The 23,457-nt window shown below is 37.1% G+C and overlaps 1 protein-coding gene and 1 pseudogene across 1 annotated transcript; both read right to left on the reverse strand.

Annotated features, from left to right (window-relative positions):
• LOC128171969 (talin-2-like) overlaps positions 1–13,423 on the reverse strand; it is a 34,344-nt pseudogene extending 20,921 nt beyond the window's left edge.
• Positions 13,424–13,722: 299 nt separating this feature from the next.
• LOC128171409 (talin-1-like) lies at positions 13,723–18,140 on the reverse strand. The gene is made up of 6 exons (XM_052837205.1): positions 17,989–18,140; positions 16,449–16,598; positions 16,152–16,294; positions 15,466–15,570; positions 14,972–15,134; positions 13,723–13,838 (listed from the first exon to the last, which is right to left on the reverse strand). Exons 1-6 carry the CDS (start codon positions 18,011–18,013, stop codon positions 13,816–13,818), a joined length of 609 nt encoding a protein of 202 aa, XP_052693165.1. The 5' UTR covers positions 18,014–18,140; the 3' UTR covers positions 13,723–13,815.
• Between the last annotated feature and the right edge of the window lie 5,317 nt (positions 18,141–23,457).

Raw genomic sequence — 23,457 nt, forward strand, 5'->3', positions numbered from 1 at the left:
CAAATCCACTCAATTACATCCACAAGAATAAGCAAAAAATTCACAATCCACGAAAATTGGCCCCCTCGAATTTAAATGATTCCACAGTATGATATTATATTGTATCATATTAAACAATATTGTTTCATACCATACAATACTATATCATAGGAATCATGTTATATCATTTATCAACAAACACATCTATCTATCGAGCAGGTTTGAGTGAGGTAGGAGATTTCTTTAGCATCCTTGATAATGGAGATCAGGCTCTGCATCTGAAGCAACCTCTGCGTTTCATTTATAATATAGTTAAATCAAATATGCAAGCTATCATCTATAAAACATGTGACCTGTCCCAAAAAAACTAAACCTCATCCAGCATCCGAAACCTATGGCTCAGATTCAGCATTCAAGCCTGTCAGGTGCATTAGTATACATAAGACTATCTCCATGCAAGTTTGGTGAAGTTCAGACCAGTAATAACTAAGATATCATCATCAGAGGGCACTAGCAATTAAAACAACCTTAACCTGCTCCAGCATCCGCAACCTATGGCTCAGATTCAACATCCATGCCTGTCAGGTGCATCTGTATCATAAGACACACCATCCATTCAAGTTTGGTGTAGTTAGGACCTGTAATAACTAAGATATATTTTTTAGCATCCTTGATAATGGAGATCAAGCTCTGCATCTGAAGCTTCGAGGATTCATTCATACTACAGTTTAATCAACTATGCAAGTTTGAAAAAGTACTATTATCTATTAAACATGTGACCTGTTCCAAAAAAATTAACCATATCCAGCATCTGAAACCTATGGCTCATACTCAGCATTCAAACCTGTCAGGTGCATCAGTATCATAAGACGCACCATTCATGGAAGTCTGGTGAAGTTAGAACAAGTAGTAACTAAGATATAATCATCAGAGGGCACCTGTTTCAAACACTTTAACCAGCTCCAAAAACCTTAACCTCCTCCAGCATCCAAAACCTATAGCTCAGATTCAGCACTCAAGCCTGTCTGGTGCATCAGTATCATAAGACACACCATCCATGCAAGTCTGGTGAAGTACGGACCTGCAGTAACTTAGATATTGCTATCAAAGGGCACCTGCGACAAAAACTTTAACCAGCTCCAAAAACCTTAACCTCCTCCAGCATCCGAAACCTATAGCTCAGATTCAGCACTCAAGCCTGTCTGGTGCATCAGTATCATAAGACACACCATCCATGCAAGTTTGGTGAAGTACGGACCTGCAGTAACTTAGATATTGCTATCAAAGGGCACCTGCAACAAAAACTTTAACCTGGTCCAACAACCTTAACCTCCTCCAGCATCTGAAATTTAGGACTTTTTTAATGATGTCAAATGAAAGTTCTTGACATTTTGCACATTTTTTGTTCTATATCTGTTAAGAAAATATTTCAAACTAAAGAGTTACGAATCAAAAACAACACAAAAAATCAGCATTTTTAAAACATAAAATTTCAACAACTTTTTGGATACTTTACATGAGAAAAATCGTAAAAACAAAAGTCGGAGGACAACGTTCAAAGTTTCTATTTTCAAGATTTATGACTTTGAAACACATGCTATGGACGGTTTCTGAGCCTATGCGTGCACAAGAATGCCTATATTTTCTTTAAAAAGGGTAATAACTCGGTACTGGAAGTGTTGATTTCAACGATTTTCCGTAGATATTGAGAAATAGTAATTACCAATAAGCCCTGAAAATTTGAACTTTATAGGACAACAAACAAGCAAGATATTCGAGTTTTAAAAAACGTCTAGAAGAAAAAAAAGAATAAAAAGAATTATCAACAGAATCAGTACAAGGTCTTCCGTTGAAAACGGGAAGACCTTAATTTACTTTGATTACTGAAATAAATCAAAATAACCAACAAATGAGGACAGAACATCGTGCTATGATTTGATTTCACCAATTCTAAAAGGGGGCTTTCCAATTGTATATTAATAAATCAATGCACAAACAAATCATATAGTTTCTTTGATGTTAAAAAAGCAAATGATTTATTTACAGCAATAAATTCTGGAGAGGAGGAGAAGGGGTAAATTATGCTGTATGGCTTCTGAGTGAGTTGGTCTTGATAAAAGTACACTGCTTTAAATCCTGTTATATAGCATGGAGCATCATTGATCTGCTAGAAGCCAGGCTACGTTAGCCACAGAATACAGAGTTACAGCTCAAAGGCAGTTAGTCTGTAATCAAACAGCTCCTATAGCAGGATATATAAGGAGATACTTCATTGAGATACATTCAAAGAGGGGCAATAATAATGTTATCACCAGTCGGCTCAATAAGCTCATTCAAAGAGGGGCAATAATGATGTTATCACCAGTTGGCTCAATAAGCTCATTCAGGGGGCAATATAGAGGTTTGAGAATTGATGCCATGTATTGCAATCTGACTGGTCCAACATTGGATCTGTATAAACTCCTACAGGGCTTGATTGACCAGGCTCTATACAGGTCCATTAGTAAGTCATTAGTCCTCCACTAATGAACCACTGATTAACGACGTACCTGTTGCTGGGAGCTGGCCGGGTTAACCAGGTTCTGACACGCCATCTGTATGGCCTGGTTAGCCCGGGCAAACTGGGACTGGTCCACCAGCCCGGGCCTTCAGGGCTCTGACGCTCCATCAGCAATGCCCACAAGGTAGGCCGCCTGTAATTTAAAGGAAAAACAAATGTTATTATTCATTCATCATACATATTAGGAAGATATGGCACTCCATCAGCTGCGCTCCCTCTCTTCAGAGAGTTTAAAGACGGTCCTTCTCTACAGACAGTTCCTCGGTACCTCTATATGTATTTTACATTCTTTCGTTACAAAATAACCATGCCATTTTGGAAAAAAAAAATCTACAACTCATACAAATCAATCCCTGTGTACAGAGACTGTTCCTCTACATGAAGACTTTTGAGACGGTCCCTTACCTGTGAGGCGGCCTCAGTGAGTCCACAAACAGATGTTGAGAAGTTCCCCACGGAGTCACAGAAGTTCTCCAGGTCACCCTTCTTGGCGTGGTTCGTGATCCCAGTCATAGAGTTTCCCAACAGCTGCAGGACAGAAAGAGGGGCCAGTTAGTTAATCCAGTAATTAACTAATTAACTGATCCAGATATTAACTAACCATTCAAAATATTAATAAATCTGAAGTGGTATGACAGGTATAATGTCAGTATAATTTATGAGTGATACAGTTGGCTTAATGATTCATCAAACACATCATCAATACATATACTGGTCAACTTATAGGAGATTAATATCATTAATACATATACTGGTCAACTTATAGGAGATCAATATCATCAATACATATACTGGTCAACTTATAGGAGATCAATATCATCAACACATATACTGGTTAACTTATAGGAGATCAATATCATCAACATATATACTGGTCAACTTATAGGAAATCAATACCATCAACACATATACTGGTCAACTTATAGGAGATCAATACCATCAACACATATACTGGTCAACTTATAGGAGACCAATACCATCAACACATATACTGGTCAACTTATAGGAGATCAATACCATCAACACATATACTGGTCAACTTATAGGAGACCAATACCATCAACACATATACTGGTCAACTTACAGGAGATCAATACCATCAACACATGTACTGGTCAACTTATAGGAGATCAATACCATCAACACATATACTGGTCAACTTATAGGAGATCAATACCATCAACACATAATTATACTGGTCAACTTGTAGGAGATCAATACCATCAACACATATACTGGTCAACTTATAGGAGATCAATACCATCAACACATATACTGGTCAACTTGTAGGAGATCAATACCATCAACACATATACTGGTCAACTTGACGGAGATCATTACCATCAACACATATACTGGTCAACTTGTAGGAGATCAATACCATCAACTAATATACTGGTCAACTTGTAGGAGATCAATACCATCAACACATATACTGGTCAACTTGTAGGAGATCAATACCATCAACACATATACTGGTCAACTTCTAGGAGATCAATACCATCAACACATATACTGGTCAACTTATAGGAGATCAATACCATCAACACATATCCTGGTCAACATTAAGGAGATCAATATCATCAAAATAAAGCAAAATATTACATGCATGCAAAAATGTAATTCACATTTAAAGCCTCAATTTGACTGAATTTTTTCATATTGAAAACAATACCAAGGAGAGGGGAGTTGTAAACATTTGTAATACATGTAGTAGGCACAGACAGGTGGAGGGACCAAGCTCAGGGTCAGAGTTGTAATACATGTAGTAGGCACAGACAGGTGGAGGGACCAAGCTCAGGGCCAGAGACTCGCTGTAAACATTTGTAATACATGTAGTAGGCACAGACAGGGGGAGGGACCAAGCTCAGGGCCAGAGACTTGCTCACTTCTGATCTCAGATTGACATCAAGGCCAATTCTCTGATTGACAGTTAGACTTATTAGGGGACCATCATATAGTATTTGAGAAGACACTGTTGTAATGAGTTTTCAGGCTTGAACATGCAAAAAACAACACACAACATAATGTTGACAGACAACAGACGAGGGGGGGGGGTAATGTTTACACACATACATGCTTTCTCTATATCGTGTTCTGGGACTGTACATTGGGGAAGAAATCTGTTCTTTATAAATGCTTATTTTAGCAAAATTACCGAAACTGAATTTTAAAAAATATATATGATCATATTAATATCTGATTATCACAACGGAAACCCATACTATAAAATGAAATTTGTCATGAATTCACATAGCCTTGAAATCTCAGATTCTATGAAATGAAGTTTCTAAAGATATTTTAAAATTAAACCAACAACATATTTCATTTAATTTTTCCAGAGGAAGAACAAACAATCTAGAGCTTGTAAGATGATAGCTGCACTGTTAATTCTCTCTGTATATCACATGTATGCTGTCCAGCTATGTACTTAGTACAGATAAACAAGAGAAATATACAATAAGCTTAATACAAAGTATTTCCAGGTACATGTACAGTAACTAGCTTGGTCATTTTCTACTTATCTAATTAATGAATAAATACAATATTATTTTTCTATTTTCACATATGTGTATGCATAAAGCACTAGCTATATTTTGTTTTATCAAACCATGACATAGAAGTCATTTCCACAATTTTTTTTTTTTTTGGGGGGGGGGGGTTATAATCAATTATCAAAACAACAAAGGCTGACACAAAAAAATGACAACAAACATGCAACTGATGATGAATTTGACAGAGACAAAGTGGAAAAAAAAACCACAACCCCAGAAATAGTTCATAGAAAAACAGGTCTAAATCAAGATAACATTGAAAAAGCACCAGTTCCCCCCCCCCCCCTTCAAATGGCTGATCCCTGACCCTGAAAAACCCTGTAGTTTGTGGGAACACAGAACAAGCTCAACATTGTCAATATAACGACCTTACACTAATTACTGCCCCATCAACTGTGACATGTACATTGTCAATATAATGACCTTACACTAATTACTGGCCCATCAACTGTGACATGTACATTGTCAATATAACGACCTTACACTAATTACTGGCCCATCAACTGTGACATGTACATTCAAAATGACTGTTTTTTCATTCATTCGAATTTTCATTAAGTTCATTTGAGAAGGTTGGGTGTTTCATTTGAAATACAAGTGAAGTTCAGAGGTCAGACAAAATGTAGTAAAAGTTTAAAATATCAAACAATGAAATTGAAACAAAACCCCTAAAATCCTTACTCAATTTAATTATTTCATGCTTTACAAAACTACACATAATTATTGACTCCGGGGCTATAAACTTAACACAAGAGGCCCATGGGCCACATTGCTCACCTGAGGAACAATAGGTATAATAAAATCAGTCCTGGGGCCAAAGTCTTAACAATTATAAAGAATCATCTGGCTGATTAGTTTCTGAGAAGAAGATTTTTAAAGATTTACTCTTTATATTCCTATGTTTAATTTCAACCCCCCATTGTGGCCCCACCCTACCCCCGGGGGTCATGATTTTCACAACTTTGAATCTACACTACCTGAGGATGCTTCCACACAAGTTTCAGCTTTCCTGACTGATTAGTTTCTGAGAAGAAGATTTTTTAAAGATTTACTCTATATATTCATGTGTTAAACTTCGACCCCCCATTGTGGCCCCACCCTACCCCCGGGGGTCATGATTTTCACAGCTTTGTATCTACACTACCTGAGGATGCTTCCACACAAGTGTTAGCTTTCCTGGCTGATTAGTGTCTGAGAAGAAGATTTTTAAAGATTAACTCTATATATTACTATGTTAAACTTCAACCCCCCATTGTGGCCCCATCCTACCCCCGGGGGACATAATTTCCACAACTTTGTATCTACACTACCTGAAGATGCTTTCACACAGGTTTCAGCTTTCCTGGCTGATTAGTTTCTGAGAAGAAGATTTTTAAAGATTTACTCTATATATTCCTAATGTATGTAAAAGTTGGTTTGACCCCCCCCCCCCCCCATTGTGGCCCCATCCTACCCCCGGGGTCATGATTTTCACAAAATTGTATCTACACTACCTGAGGATGCTTCCACACAAGTTTCAGCTTTTCTGATCTTATGGTTCATGAGAAGAAGATTTTTAAAGATTTACTCTGTATATTCCTATGTAAAAGTTCAACCCCCCATTGTGGCCCCACCCTATCCCCGGGGGTCGTGAATTTTACAACTTTGTATCTACACTACCTGAGGATGCTTCCACACAAGTGTTTGCTTTCCTGGCTGATTAGTTTCTGAGAAGAAGATTTTTAAAGATTTACTCTATATATTCATGTGTTAAACTTCGACCCCCATTGTTGCCCCACCCTACCCCCGGGGGTCATGATTTTCACAAATTTGAATTTATACTACCTGAGGATGCTTTCACTTAAGTTTCAGCTTTCCTGGTCTTATGGTTCATGAGAAGAAGATTTTCCCTTTGCAAAAGGGCGTGGTCTTTAATTTTCACAACTTTGAATCCCCTTAGGCTAAGGATGCTTTGTGCCAAGTTTGGTTAAAATTGGCCCAGTGGTTCTTGAGAAGATGTTGAAAATGTGAAAAAAGACAGACGGACAGACGGACAGACAGACAGACGGACGACATACAAAATGTGATCAGAATAGCTCACTTGAGCTTTCAGCTCGGTGAGCTAAAAAGTTAAAGATAAAACTCAAACACATTAACACGATTTTGGTCAAATTTTATTTTTCTGTTTTATTATTTACAATGCTTCAGGAATGCATTTCTAATGATCAAATGAAATATGAGAGTCAGTCATTGAGTTATAAGCAAGATACAGGACTCACAGTTCTGTCATGTAAACAAGGCTCAGGCCATGTCTTTGTTTACATAGGTTCAATTTACCTGTAAAAAAATCTTTTTCAAGCTAATTTGTCTATCTTCTTATTCATTCTAAGCATAAATTAAAAGTTCCTAATGGTTAACACATTTATTCTAGGTCTAAAACTGGAAATTTCACTTCAACATTCAAAATGTAAACAAAAGCTTTGTTTACATGGCAAAGTATTGTAAGCTCTGTAACTCGCTTATAACTCAACGAATGACACTCAAATTTTGGTTGCCTATTAAAACTGCCTTACTGAAGAATTGTAAATTATAAAATAGAAAAAAAAAAATTTGACCAAAATCGTGACCATGCCCCTTTAAGGATTAGACTATGTAGAGTAACTCAATGTAATATTGGATTATATAAAGGTAATATTTGAGTGCTTACCTGGCGGCCTGCGAAAGCAGATTCTTGGTGTTGGGAGCGTTTGGATCAGCCGACACAGATTTGGCGGCCAGCAGCAGTTTACGGGAAACCATGGAGACGTTCTTCAGTCCGCCCACAATCTGGTTCTGTGTGTCTCCATCCTTGGACAGACTTGGAAACCGACCAATCAAAATCAATCACAGGTACCTACATTCTACAGTAATGTCACACCTTAAGCCTCGCGTCTGTTTTGATCAAACCTTAAACTTTTAGTATCTGATTTTGTTGGAATCTCGCTCTCACTGACCTGCCATGGTGAGTCCAGATTTGATGAACTCTGAGTAAGACAAGCTGTACTCGCGAGATGACTCGGCGAGTTGTTTAGGTGTGCCACGAGATGCGGTGACGATGTCACTGGCGGCCTGGTTGAGATTGACAGCGGCGTTGTTGATCTCGATCTGGATCTCCTGGAACGTGCGGTCTGTGCTCGGGTACTACAATGTACAGGAATGAAAAATTAAATCAATTCCTAATAATGATGCATAGATGAAGTAAATTTGTTAAGATTACTTTTTATGAGATAAGGATTTCTATGCATATGTGAAGCAATTTAATTCTGAAAGAATGAGAACTATTTCTGTGAAAAAGGTGACTTTTTATGAGCCAAGTTAAAATTTGAGATGAAGTTTGTTTACTGTTGACATAAGGTTGCCTATTCGTCTATTTCTAAGATAGATGTAACTATCTCGGTGGATGCCATTTGACTCTTTATCTACTTATTCTGAGATCAAATCTGCTTCCAACTTAAATTTTGTCTATTTTGGAGATAGACTTTGTCTGCTGAATAGACAGATCTGCGTACCTTGGTGGACGCCAGCTCCTGGCTCGAGTCTGTGATCTGTCTGATGGCGTTATCCACGTCTCTCTGTCCGGGAAGGGCGTTCACACAGCTGTTGAGCGCACTCGACACAGCCTTGGCCACCTGGTTAAGTCGAGCCTGGTTCTCAGGGTTTTCTGGGTCGTTCATGGCTCGCTTCATCTCCTCAAGTAGATGCGTCGACTTGTCGATGACGTCACGGGCGCTGTCGATCACTTGCCGTCTGACCTCGATGTCTTCTGAGGTTGAGGCGACACCGCGCGTGGTTTCTGTCAGCACGCGGAGAGCGTTCGCGGTGTCCCTGGCTGCTACACCCACGTAATTCTCATTGCCCTGAAAAATCACCATATAGTGGAAATATATTATATAGATAAATATATAGATAAATAAAATCCAATTCCCTGAGAAATGACTACAGGGAAGAATGTGTGAAGAAAAGTCACAACAGAATGAAATCATGTCATATATATATATTATACTGTTCACTCCGTTTTTTCTCATATCACAAAAATTACAAAAATGGAGGTAAATACGTTACTTTTTCATTTGCATCAGTCATCTTGTTTCAATTTTTGCGTATCATATTTTTTGTGATGTCTTATTTTTTTTACAACGATCATCTATTACCAAAATATATGAAATGCTCTATATATTCTACAAAATTTCTGTCTCCATTATACATTTATCTGTGTTTACCTGTGAGGCAGCTGTCAGTAGCTGAGCCATCGCCGATCCCACATTCTTAGAGGTGGAGCCAAGTTTCATGGCCGACGCCTCCACCTGAAATACGTAACAGTATCATGTATCAACTCCATTCCACCATATTACAATAGAAAACCATGATACAATATCAAATCTCCCATTTATATAAAAATCCAAAAATATCTGACAGTTTACACCCTTTACTTACTTTTTTAGTAATGATCTTATTCACTATACACATGCTACTATCATTAAATATTCATAACCTTTAACCCTCATACGAGGGTTGTTCGGAAATTATTGAGACAACACGGATATTTCCATTTCTAAGTGACGAATTATGGTGAAAATTGGCAGGAACATTAGGAAACCTTGACAAATAACTAAAGAAAGTAATATTTAAAAAATGTTAATTATTTTGTTTACAACGGTAGATAAACAAATCGGTGGTCGGAGTACCCGGCGCAAGCATAAACTCGGAGAATAAGAAAACTAAAACATCGTCTATCTAAGTGTCCGGAAACTTACAGCTTATACTACAAGAAATCAGATTATATATGTTCATTTTGCTATTTATTGTGACTAACTTTTGATCAAGTTTCACGAGTGTTTGAGTTGAAATACGGATATGGTTTTAGATATATTTACCAAGCAATAGGAATTTGAAAACGACAGTATATAGAAATTTGACGTCAATGCGGCGCAGCGAATATACATCAAATTGATGAAAATTTTGGAAAAAACACCTTTTAATGCCACCCAATTGCTTTAACAAAAACTATACGATGGCAAGGGATAAAGAACTTCAGTTTATCGTCTTTTTTCACTAATTGTTTAGCTAGAATTCAGACAAAGTGACTAAAATCAAGTACATTTTACACATCAACTGATGTAAACAGTTCTAAAATATGTACACAGAATCACTGCAGGAGACATTTTACAGTAATTTGACTTTCAGATAGAAATGACCCGATTTTTTCCACAAAAATCAAGAATGGAGGGAATATGCGAATGTTGACATCTTGAAATGTAAACAAAAGATGAGAAATGAAGAATTAATTCTAATTTCCCTTTGTTTGTTAGGTTTTATAAGATCAATAAAAGCATCAAAATGACGTTGCGGTAAGTTTGCGGTTACGCCGGGTCACTGGGCGATGGCAATTTGGTCAGCTTACCAGGAATGATCTAATCATGCTATGGACAATAATTTTTTTACATTGATAAATTCTATCCTGGTGTACGTTTTGGTGAAATTTCAAGGATTTATCTTTTCCCCCAAGGAAATTAAAGTAAATGTCTCAATAATTTCCGAAAAACCCTCGTATATATATATTATACTGTTCACAAAAATTACAAAAATGGGGGTAAATATGTTACTTTTTCATTTGCATCAGTCATCTTATACAGAATATATGAAATGCTCTATATATTCTACAAAATTGCTGTCTCCATTATACATTTATCTGTGTTTTCCTGTGAGGCAGCCGTCAGTAGCTGAGCCATCGCCGATCCCACGTTCTTAGAGGTGGAGCCAAGTTTCATGGCCGACGCCTCCACCTGAAATACGTAACAAAATCATGTATCAACTCCATTCCACCATATTACAATAGAAAGCCATGATACAATATCAAATCTCCCATTTATATAATAATCAAATAATATCTGACAGTTTACACCCTTTACTTACTTTTTTAGTAATGATCTTATTCACTAAACACATGCTACTATCATTGAGTATTCATGACCTTTAACCCTTGACCTGACTATATCATCACCATGACATTTTCCTCTTGGCCTTACCGTTTCACCGGGTAGTGGCACAAGGTTACCACTGTCGGCGGCTCTGCGGTACTCCTCCAGCTCGCGGTCGAGTTCGGTCAGCTGATCAAGAGCGGCGTCCACCTCCAGTGAGATACACATCTCCTCTGCCTTCCCTGAGGCGATTCTCAGCTCGGCGAGCGCGGTGGTCATCGTCTTCACTGCCTGGTTCATGTTCATGCTTTCGGCTTGATCTCCAACCGTTGGGGCTGCGGCGTTTGCGGCAGATACCAGCTGACTGGCAGGCTGTCAGAAGAAATGTGGCCAGTGTGAAACTAGTGTCTATTATAATAGCTATGCACATCATATTATTTTGATAAAATAAATAAAATAAGTTAAATGTAGCACAGAAAACTTAGTTTTAAGACATTTTCCTTTCTCCCCCAAACACTGCAGCGAGATTTTACAGACATTGTACTATCAATGTTTGATTTTTTTTCTTGCCAAATGGTCTCCCTTACAATTTGTACTTTATACCTGTATAAATTCCTTGCTAGCATTGATCAGTTGTAGCTGGGCTGTAGCGCTGTCCTGGTTTGTCTCAGATCCCGGAATCCTTGGATCAACAGAGGCAGCTGTTCATTCATGATCTGTAGAAGGAGAACAACATGTGATAGTCTCAGCCAATAAAATACAACAATACAAGGAGGACACACTATTATTTTCTTAGCCAATCATATATGGTTTTACAAAAACTACAGTCCCAATCAGCCAATCATCAGCTGTATTTGGAAAACACAATACAATATTCTTAGACATTACTTTAATCCTCTAGAGAAACAGAAGGAATGCAGATACAACGCTTAGTCATAGAACACAACAGGAAGATTTGACCCCTCGACCTTTTGCCAATCAATTATAACCCAGAATTTATCAGTGTTTCAACATTCAGTGTGTCTTGTTTGTCATTTAACAACTTCAGGATTTAAACCAAGAACCTTTAGCTTACTGGCCAATCTACTATACCTCGCACAGCTAAGTGTTTCCATCATTATATAAATTGAATTGGGACTTCTTTTATTGATAAGAATTATGGAATGATGTCCCCATCACTGCTAACCTGGCACTGTTGAGTCAGTTGATGTTCCGAGGTTTTGTTAGTGTTGGATTTGTTAGCGTTCTTTGAGGCGTTAATCAGCTGTGTGGTGGCTGAGGCGGTGCGACCCGCGGCGTTCTACAAAACATAGATATAATCTCTTAAAGCCCAATTACATATTAAAGTACGATTGTAAAATACTCGTTTTACAATCCAATTACATTTCAAAGCATGGTTGTAACCATAATACACCTAAATGACTCAAGGAAAGTCTCATCACAAAACATGATTGTAATATCAAGCCATCATGTCGTATATCATTTACTGCAATTAAATTACAGGTTCTAGAGATAATTAAACGACACTTAATGAGTCTCTGACCTCTAGCCTCCTGATGAGTTTCTTTTTAGGGCGTTGCTGGCGGCGATATTTGTGGCAGCCCGGAGATCCTCTGCAGCGCCTCGTAGTCTCTTCTGCTGCTCCGAGTCGTTCGGACTCGACGCACAGCCCTGTAATATTAGAATATAACACTTTACTGAAATTGATTGAACAGATATAGCTGTCAACTGTGATATACAACTCTGTATCAAATATAACATTTGACTTTACAAATATTAAACTTGATATTGCATTCTAGAATTTCAGCTGCTTTACCTTTATAATCATATGCTCTGTGGCCTACAAATGTCTACATAACCAGAAACACAGTATACTAGTATACTATTACACTTCCCATCTCATTGTTCAATGCACACAACTTTTCCTTACCTTGGCAGCTTCCACCATGTTCGCGGTGGCATCAGTGAGTTGTCTGGCGGCGACCAGGAGCCGCTTCTGCATGTCCGAGTCAGAGTGGCCCTCGGCTTCTCCCCTGATGGCCCCAACCAATGAAGAGGTCGCCTGAAAACAACAGATATCAAGGTCAAAAAATTATATCATAAACAAGTAAATATATTGAAACAGTCAACAGTCTTAAATTTCTGAGCCATGTTGGTGCTAACCCAATTTAGCATTGACTTTCATAGAATTGAACTTATGAGAGAGGTGTGAGATATTTGTGAGCTTACCTGAGCTAGCTGCCAGGCCTGTCTCACCATCTCGTGGGCATCGCCCACACTACTGAACAGTCTGTCCGTTACAGTCAGGATCGTGTCCACTGCGTCCTCGTGGGACTCACCAGCCTGAATATCAAAAACATACTTTTACTACCTCACTGCACAGAAGAGTTCATGATCTTGGTATCATAAAAGGCTTAATGCCTTGTATCAAAATATCCTTAAAATGTGTTTGTCACTATAACTAAATATTCAGTGTAATAATTTCTTCATTTTTTTCTTAATATTGTGTAACAGGTCTATCTCAGAGAGAGAGAGAGAGAGAGAGAGAGAGAGAGAGAGAATAAAAAGCTACAGAAAAAGAAAACAGTGACTATTCCACTTACCGCGGTTGACCCTGCCCCCTTCTTGATGTGCTGTAGCAGGTCGTTAAGAGCCTGAGTAACCGCGGTGGCTGCGGCCCAGAAGCTTGCCGTCGCGGCAGGACTGCTGGGCTGCCTCCACAATTCCCTCCACAGAGTGAGCCACACCCTTTGCGGCGTCTATCAGCTGTTCCTGACAGGCCAGGCTACTGATGGTCGGAGCCACCACCTACAACATACATAGTGATACAATATAAAACGGTGTTAGTACCAACAAGCAGATATCGATGTTATCCTATGAGGTTATCATTCTAACCAATAGTACTTATTGTAACAAATGGATTAATTCAACCAATAGGACTTATTGTAACAAATGGATTAATCCAAACAATAGTACTTATTGTAACAAATGGATTAATTCAACCAATAGGACTTATTGTAACAAATGGATTAATCCAACCAATAGTACTTATTGTAACAAATGGATTAATTCAACCAATAGTACTTATTGTAACAAATGGATTAATCTAACCAATAGTACTTATTGTAACAAATGGATTAATTCAACCAATAGGACTTATTGTAACAAATGGATTAATTCAACCAATAGGACTTATTGTAACAAATGGATTAATTCAACCAATAGGACTTATTGTAACAAATGGATAATTTCAACCAATAGGACTTATTGTAACAAATGGATTAATTCAACCAATAAGAGCCACCATCTACACCACACTCAAAGACAGTATTGGCACTTAACATACAGGATCAATAAAAATCCAAATTAACAGCAAACTAAGGTTATCCAAATAAAATTGTGTTACCAGTCAGCATAGCATCTTACCGAACCAAAGTCATGGAGCTACAGAGATATACAGAGACAATCTGAAAGCTTTGTACAAGCTATTAGCTCTGTCAGTCAATTTACCTTTAACTTAGAACAAGCTGCAAGCTGTGACAAAGCCTGATAAATCATACATTATTCCAAGCCATGATATATAACTCGTACCTTGCTATAAGCTTCGAGTTGAAATGTGGCGAGGGTACAGACCGTCGCCCGGTCGATCAGTTTGTTCTGTGATGTACATGGATAAACTACAAACTCCGACTTATCTTACTACACACCTCAAGTTTATCTGTATACAGGGAAATATTCGCCCCCGGTTTTTTTTTCGCCCATTTTTCTCCTCATTGTCAGCAGATGAATTTAAGACTCAGAAAAACAAAGGTCTCCAATCTTCTCCCTTATAACACAACTACATCTTAGCAAATTGAAGACAGGACAAATTTGCAAGTGTAGAAGGGTGAAAGAAATACAAGGCTACAATAACACTGTGTACAGTAGATGAACAGACGTACCTTGGTACAGGCCACGAGCTGTCGTGAGGGCACAGCTGGTCGCCGAGCTGATGACCTTGTTCTGAAGCCCCTGGTACTCGGTGGTGCTGGCCACACTCTTGGCCTTCAGGACGAGCTGGGCCGTCGCATTGGCCACTGCCTTAGCAAGAGCTAGCAATGTCTCCTAAAAATACAACACCATTCATATCAAATCTTATGATACATGTACATTTAAAATGATAATGTAGATTCCTTTTTTCATGCAAGTCTTAAATTTCAAGATTTAGCTGCATCAAATCTTGAGTATATGAAACTGCTACGCCAAAGTTTCATGTGATTTTACGTGATGTTTATACCTTGCGTTTAATTAGGAATCTACAGTTTTTAAAACACAAGAAATTCGTCTTTCTGTATAGGCTTACATTCATTGTTAATTCTATGAGATGTTACCTTAATGACATCAATTTTCAAGAAATCACACAATTAGCCGAAGACAATTAATCAGAGCGCCTCACCTGGTACATCCTGTCCATGTCGTTAGCCGTCTCTCCAATGCCTGTCATCACTTCCTGTGACGCCTCGCCGACCGTCTTACCTGCCGTGATTAGGTTAGATTTACCCTGTCAACACATGGAGTATACATATAAATAAATGGAATTAAGCACGTATCTGGTTAGATTTATCCAGTAAACACACTTATCTGGTTAGATTTATCCAGTAAACACACTTATCTGTTTACATGTAGCAGATTGTATGTATAATTCTATGTTACCTGTATGTATAGCAGGTTGTATGTATAATTCTATGTTACCTGTACATATAGCAGGTTGTATGTATAATTCTATGTTACCTGTACATATAGCAGGTTGTATGTATAATTCTATGTTACCTGTATGTATAGCAGGTTGTATGTATAATTCTATGTTACCTGTACGTATAGAAGGTTGTATGTATAATTCTATGTTACCTGTACGTATAGCAGATTGTATGTATAATTCTATGTTACCTGTACGTATAGAAGGTTGTATGTATAATTCTATGTTACCTGTACGTATAGCAGATTGTATGTATAATTCTATGTTACCTGTACGTATAGCAGATTGTATGTATAATTCTAGATTACCTGTACATATAGCAGGTTGTATGTATAATTCTATGTTACCTTTACATATAGCAGGTTGTATGTATAATTCTACGTTACCTGTATGTATAGCAGATTGAGTTGTACAGGGTCACGCTGGTCAACGTTTCGGTCGGAGAAAAAGAACTTCCTCCTCAGCAGTAGTGTGTCCACGTCCAACACCCCCTGTTCTCTCAGGGTCCGTGAATGGTCCAACCACTCCACTGAAAAATCATCCAATCAAAACTCATTTACAAAACATCCAATCAAAACTCAATACATTTTTTTAAATCTAAATTTCATCAACTACTCCAATTAAAATCATTTGATCAAAACTTTATGAAAATGTCCAATCACGTATCAATGAACGTAGCCTACGTTCGTCGTCCGTGTGGAGTTTCTTTCTCATCTTGTCGAGTTTCTTCTGGTCCTTGGCGATGGACTTGTCTCGGCGGAGAGTCAGCGCCTTCTCTTTCTCGTCGTCCATCATCTCGCGGACCAGGGAGTATTCCTCATGGTTAGAGATACCTAGAGAATAATACAACTGATAGGATTATAAGTAAGTAAGTAATTTATTTATTTATAGTGACATGTGTATACATTTCCAAGTGTAATATTAACAACAGTCAGCATAGATTAAACACCCGGCCCGTCGGGCCTATATGCCACTTTGAACACATAATACATGAAAAAAGAAAAGAAAATAACACAGCATCAAGCAGTAAACAAAGATATGAATGAAAATATACATTATATTTAGCATGGTCACATGTCAAGCATGTGTTCATCTATTGCTTAAGCAAAACGTAACGATAAATATGATTGGTTGTATTCGTTTAAGTATCATTGGGAAAATGTCTGTGTTATTCATAATGAGGTGGGGAAAAGCTGGGTCGAGTTATAAATACATATAGTCCTTCTGATTGGTTAAGAGAAACACACCCCTACAGCGAGGTGTATATAAAGTCAGGATTTGACTTAGTCCAGCAGTTGACGTGGAATCTTCTCTAAGGTTCGAGTCAACTCACTTCCCCGGGTAGAAGGGTGGGCCCCAGTCTCCGTTTCCCATCTCGTTCATTAATTGCCTCGCTAAGCATTTTGTTTATTGTCCCGTAAATTTCCATTGTGCAGCATGCAAGGCGTTTAGTCCGTGCTAAGTGGGTTGGCATTAGGTTTGGGTTACTTGGACTTTAAATTAACTTTAAGGCAGGCTTACATTTACGTTGTAACGTGGTAAGGATGGTGATAACGGGAAGTTTGTATAACTGTATATTTGTGTATATAACATTTGTTCATTAATAATTCTATGGATCCATAACAAGCGTTTTCATTTACATGTGAAATGTGTGATTTTGAAATACTCGTAAATATTTGATAGAGTGATATTGAGCGTTGATATAACTTTCTAGAACATTTACATTATTACGGAGTTTTGGATTTAAGAAAACTGACACATTTGAGACTGACTTAACTAAAGCGACTAGATACTTAAGAATATCATGGAACTTCTGGTAAAAATTAAAGTTATAACCACTAAACGATTACACAACAATACAGAAAATATGTTGATAAGTGTTGCTGTATGTTGCTAACACTTACCCATCTTGGTACAAATTGTGTTGCCCAACTGTGTGGCTGTCATTCACCTTACATATGTGTTTGTGTTGCTACATGTTGCGTGTGTTGCTATTTGGTGCTGTATGTGCTAACATCTGTCCATCAAAAATTTGACCCCCACCAAATTAAATGATTCCACAGTACCTATATTGATATAGATGGTGACCATCAGTTGCCCCACTGTGTAGCTGTCATCCAACTGTAACTTCTGTGTTTCTGTGTGTTGAGAGTTACAGTGTGTTGCTATATGCCGTGTGTTGCTGTATATTGCTTTAAGTTGCTATATGTTGCTTAGACTTACCCATCTTGGTACAGATGGTGACCATGTGACAATGTTTTTTACTGTAAATGTCTTTCCTGTTCCAGCTTGGCCTGTTATCAAGATATTGTGATCATTTTCCGCAATGTTTACACATTTTTCCTTGTCGCTGTCTATTTTCGCGGGTTCTAACGATTTCTCTGGACTTACCGTATGCATTCGAAACATCTCTGACTTTATATGGAGAGCCGCCGCTAGGCGTCGCGTTGCTCGATGCAAACTTCCGTTGCTTTCGATGAAATCATAGACATAATGGTATCGAGGACGTTTCGGGTCACTGGGTGGTTAAAACGGCATGTATACTTATATAAAGTATAGGGAGAAGTCATCGGATCATTTTGTGACCTAGTTCTCGCCAGAAACCGGTAGACAAAGGGTATAACTTGTTGAAATTAAACTGTGAATTGAGCCCCCCCCCCCCTGAAATCCAAGATGGCGAGTGTCGTCGCTTTACTTTTTAGCTCACCTGAGCCAAAGGCTCAAGTAAGCTTTTCTGATCACAATTTGTCCGTTGTTTGTCGTTGTTGTAAACTTTTCCAATTTTAATCTTCTTCTCAAGAACCACTGGGCAGATTTCAACCAAATTTGGCACAAAGCACCACTAGGTGAAGGGGATTCAAGTTTGAAGGGCCACGCCCTCTTTAAACTGTGTTAAAGGGGAGATAATTGAGAATTATTGAAAATTTGTTGGTATTTTTCAAAAATCTTCTTCTCAAAAACTATTCGGCCCGAAAAGCTGTAACCTGTATGGAAATATCCTGAAATTTGTTTGGAGGCATCCTCAGGTATACTCTGTCCCAAGATATTTTGGATTCACATTTGGCTTAATTGCTTGATATTTATAAATACCTCAGGGTTCAAACGATGTTCATTCAAAACTATAGTGTAGATTCAAGTTTGTTCAAATCATCGTCCCCGGGGGTAGGGAGGGGCCACAATTGAGGGAAGTTTTACATAGGAATATATAGAGAAAATCTTTTAAAATCTTCTTCTCAAAAACTATCAGGCCAGAAAAGCTCAACTTAAAATGGGAGCATCCTTAAAGATAGTGTAGATTCAAGTTTGTACAAATCATGGTCCCCGGGGGTAGGGAGGGGCCACAATAGGGGGATCAAGTTTTACATAGGAATATATAGAGAAAATCTTTAAAAATCTTCTTCTCAAAAACTATTAGGCCAGAAAAGCTCAAATTAAAATGAAAGCATCCTCAGGTAGTGTAGATTCAAGTTTGTTCAAATCATAGTCCCAGGTGGTATGGTGGGGCCACAATGGGGAATGGATTTTTACAAAGGAATATATTGAGGAAATCTTTAAAAATCGTCTTCTCAAAAACTATTAGGCCAGAAAAGCTCAACTTAAAATGGGAGCATCCTTATAGATAGTGTAGATTCAAGTTTGTTCAAATCATGGTCCCCGGGGGTAGGAAGGGGCCACAATAGGGGGATCAAGTTTTACATAGGAATATATAGAGAAAATCTTTTAAAATCTTCTTCTCAAAAACTATTATAGGCCAGGAATGCTCAAATTAAAATGAAAGCATCCTCAGGTAGTGTAGATTCAAGTTTGTTCAAATCATAGTCCCTGGTGGTATGGTGGGGCCACAATGGGGAATGGATTTTTACAAAGGAATATATTGAGGAAATCTTTAAAAATCGTCTTCTCAAAAACTATTAGGCCAGAAAAGCTCAACTTAAAATGGGAGCATCCTTATAGATAGTGTAGATTCAAGTTTGTTCAAATCATGGTCCCCGGGGGTAGGAAGGGGCCACAATAGGGGGATCAAGTTTTACATAGGAATATATAGAGAAAATCTTTTAAAATCTTCTTCTCAAAAACTATTATAGGCCAGGAATGCTCAAATTTGAGTGGAAGCATCCTCAGATAGTTTAGGCTCAAGTTTGTTCAAATCAAGGTCCCCGGGGGTAGGGTTGGGTCACAATTGGGGGATAAATTTTTATACAGGAATATATAGAGAAAATCTTTTAAAAAATTTTTTTTTAAAAACTACTAGGCCAAGAAAGCTCAAATTGGCGTGTAACCATCTTCAGATAATGTAGAGTCAAGTTTGTTCAAATCATGGTTCCTGGGGTAGGGGAGGGCCACAATGGGGGATAAATTTTTATATATAAAGAAAACTTCTTCCCAAAACTATTAGGCCAGGAAAGCCCAAATTTGATTGGAAGCATCCCCAGATCGTATAGATTCAATTTTGTTTAAATAATAGTCCAGGGGTAGGGTGAGGCCACAATGAGGGATGAATTTTTACATAGGAATATATAGAGAAAATCTTTAAAAAATTTCTTTTTAAAGACTATTGGGCCAGAAAAGCTTAAACTTGTATAGAGGCATCCTCGGGTAGTGTAAATTCAAGTTTGCAAAATCACAGTCCCTAGTGGTAGGGCGGGGCCGTGATGGCGGTTTGAATTTTTACATAGGAATATATAGAGAAAATCTTTATAAATATTCTGGGAAAGTTTTCGGTCCAAAACTCAGTACTTAGTGTGAAAGCAGAGGTTATGCAGATTTAAGTTTGATGAAACCATGATTCCCTAGAGAAAAGTGAGGCCACGCAATGGGGGGGGGGGGGGGGGGGGGTATATAGGAAAAGAAAAAAATCTTCTTACAGGTACAACAACAAAAGGGGCTTAATATTTACCCAAAAAAGAGGTGGGTAAAAATTGGCAGATTTTCAATTTTTTTTTAGCATTACCGTATCAAAATACCTCGACAACTAATGTCGAGGTATTTTGATACTGTAATGCTAATTTGATCAGAATTAAGGCAATTGTTGCTCAGGTGAGTGATGTGGCCCCTGGGCCTTTTGTTTTAATGTACATATGATACACATTTTTTAAAACAACGATAAAGGGCGATTTTAACGGCATATTTTATTTCGATACCATAGAACATATATTGAATGACCATTTATGTATATTTTTTTATTCGGGAATAAATTGTTATAAAATTCAGTGTCTGACAACCGAGCCCCTGTGGTTTTAAATTCAAAATAGATTTTAAAAAGGTAAAAACGGCAGGGTAATGCTATTTTTTGATTTCTGGAATATAAAATTACACATATTAAGCCATTTATTTTTCGAATTTTGTCTGGTTTAGACAGAGACATATTGTTTTATATGTCTCTGGTTTAGATGTTACATTTTAGATATATGATATTTAAAAATGCGAGATTGTGGTGTAACGGTATATGCAAAATGCGTAATTGTGGATTAACCGTATATGAAACTGAAATGCGGGATCGCGGGTTATCGGTATATATACAAAGTGTGTGATTGTGGATTAATCCGTGTCCTCGTTCTGGATTAATCCGTGTCCTCATTTTGTACCAAGTATTACAGTACTGCCTGACTATGAAAAAAGACAAACAATATAGATATGTTACTTCAAGTTTATTGACTTTTATCTACAGCTCGCTACATTTACCCAAACATCATTTGTATACAAGTATTATGTTTTTCATGGTAAGCGTAAACACAATAAAAATAAACATAACACTATATATACGTTATAAATGTATTTCATCACGTTCATTGTCTGCGTAAACAAAACAAAAAAATTCTCAAAAGAAAATGACATTAACTTGAGTTGTCCTATCTATCTGGTCAACAGAGATACAGAGTGTGAGAAATGTGCTTAAACACCAATAACAACACATAGGATTAGCAGCTTGCTAAATACAAATTGAGGTCATCATTACCTACTTTCACATTGATATACATGAGTAAATGACTCCTGGTATGATTAATGGTACTTCATTTCTAAAACACAAGTTTGGTTTTTTTTTTCCAAATAGATATGTTCTAAAATAGTTTCACCATAAACTACCATGATTCTAATTGGGTCATTGTGACCTACATTTTGAGCACAACAAGCAATATATGATGCACCAATTGTTACACATGCACAGCTCAAACTTAATGAATTAATCTAACATCAACTATTAATATATTGAAATTAAAACTACATAACATTGTATAAAAAACCATCTAACACTTATCAAATTCTTATCAAAAGCTTATCAGATCACTTCTTTCCATATGATTACGATATATTGTAAAAATACATTAACTGATATTCAATCCTACCAATAAAACTGTCAGGGATAAAAACCATCAAATTCATTTCTCATTCTCAAGGGGAATACTGTTTTTTCATCCTGACTGAAAAATACAAATTTTGAGTTATTCCCCTTTGAATATAATGTTTACTACAACATACAAGATTATTTGTGTAAAAATCACAATTAAATCAAAGGCCGGAACGGCCACAAAGGCATCGAGCTGACATTTTCTTTTATATAGATTGATAAAATATGATATCAATAATTTGAATTTTTGTACTCATAGTCGTATATCAAATAATACATATTAGAATAAAAAAAAGTAAATGAATTATGTTTTGCGTTCTTTAAAAACAAAAATCACTATATTTCCATATATAATATGTTGTGATGCGTTTATAATACAATAACTCATCATAGTTACAAAAATCAAAGAAATTTCAAAGTTAAAAATAATTATACATGTATTTTCTTTCTGCTTTAAACAGTCTTTGAACAATTTTCAAGGTGAATACATTGATTACAGTGTGTCTCTAATTATAATAATAAAACATACTTTTATTTATTTCAATTCCCGTTTGAAACAAGATTACCTATGGTATGGTTGTTTACAAACAAATCCACAACACGTGCTATTTTTTGCTCGACCAAACCGACTGCATTATCGTGTTTATTTATTGCAACAAAATCACTAGATACGTTTATCGCTTACATTCATTTTGGAGGCCGTGTCCGATAACAAATAAATTTACATATCAAATTTTATTTCTATCGGGCACGGTCTCCAGTTAAAATGTAATCGATAAACTAAAATAATATTTAGTAATGTTTGCACCTTTTGTATTCATCCGCCATTCTTGAATAGGCAAATTTATACTTATGTAAAGAGTTATCAATAACCAGGGAGGCAAGGTTGGATTTTTTGTACACAATGTAGTTGAATAAATGGAATAAAAATCTTGTAATACGTTTAATACTTTAAGGAACTTATTATTTTGTGCGCATTTAAAAGGCGGTGCAGTGCATGAATTTTTGGACGATTGCCAATCCAGACGATCGCTAGAAGGCTGCCGAGCATTAGCTCGACGCCTTAAAAAACAAAACAATATGTGACACATTGGCTACAATTGTAATGGACATCTCCGTCCTAGCACCGAATGATAACAGAAATTTCAGGAGCTTAGATATGTAAAACAAATTATATACTGACAAAATTTACACTAAGATAAAATTAATAAAAAACGTATGATAACAAAAACAGTAGAGTTCACGTACACAAAAAAAAACCCGATTCCATTGATGATGCCTTATTCATAAAGAGTTTAGGTACACAGAGCACAGAGTCTATTGTTACGTGTTATATATGTATATTT

This window comes from Crassostrea angulata, chromosome 2 (assembly GCF_025612915.1).
Source record: "Crassostrea angulata isolate pt1a10 chromosome 2, ASM2561291v2, whole genome shotgun sequence".
Lineage (NCBI taxonomy): Eukaryota > Metazoa > Mollusca > Bivalvia > Ostreida > Ostreidae > Magallana > Magallana angulata.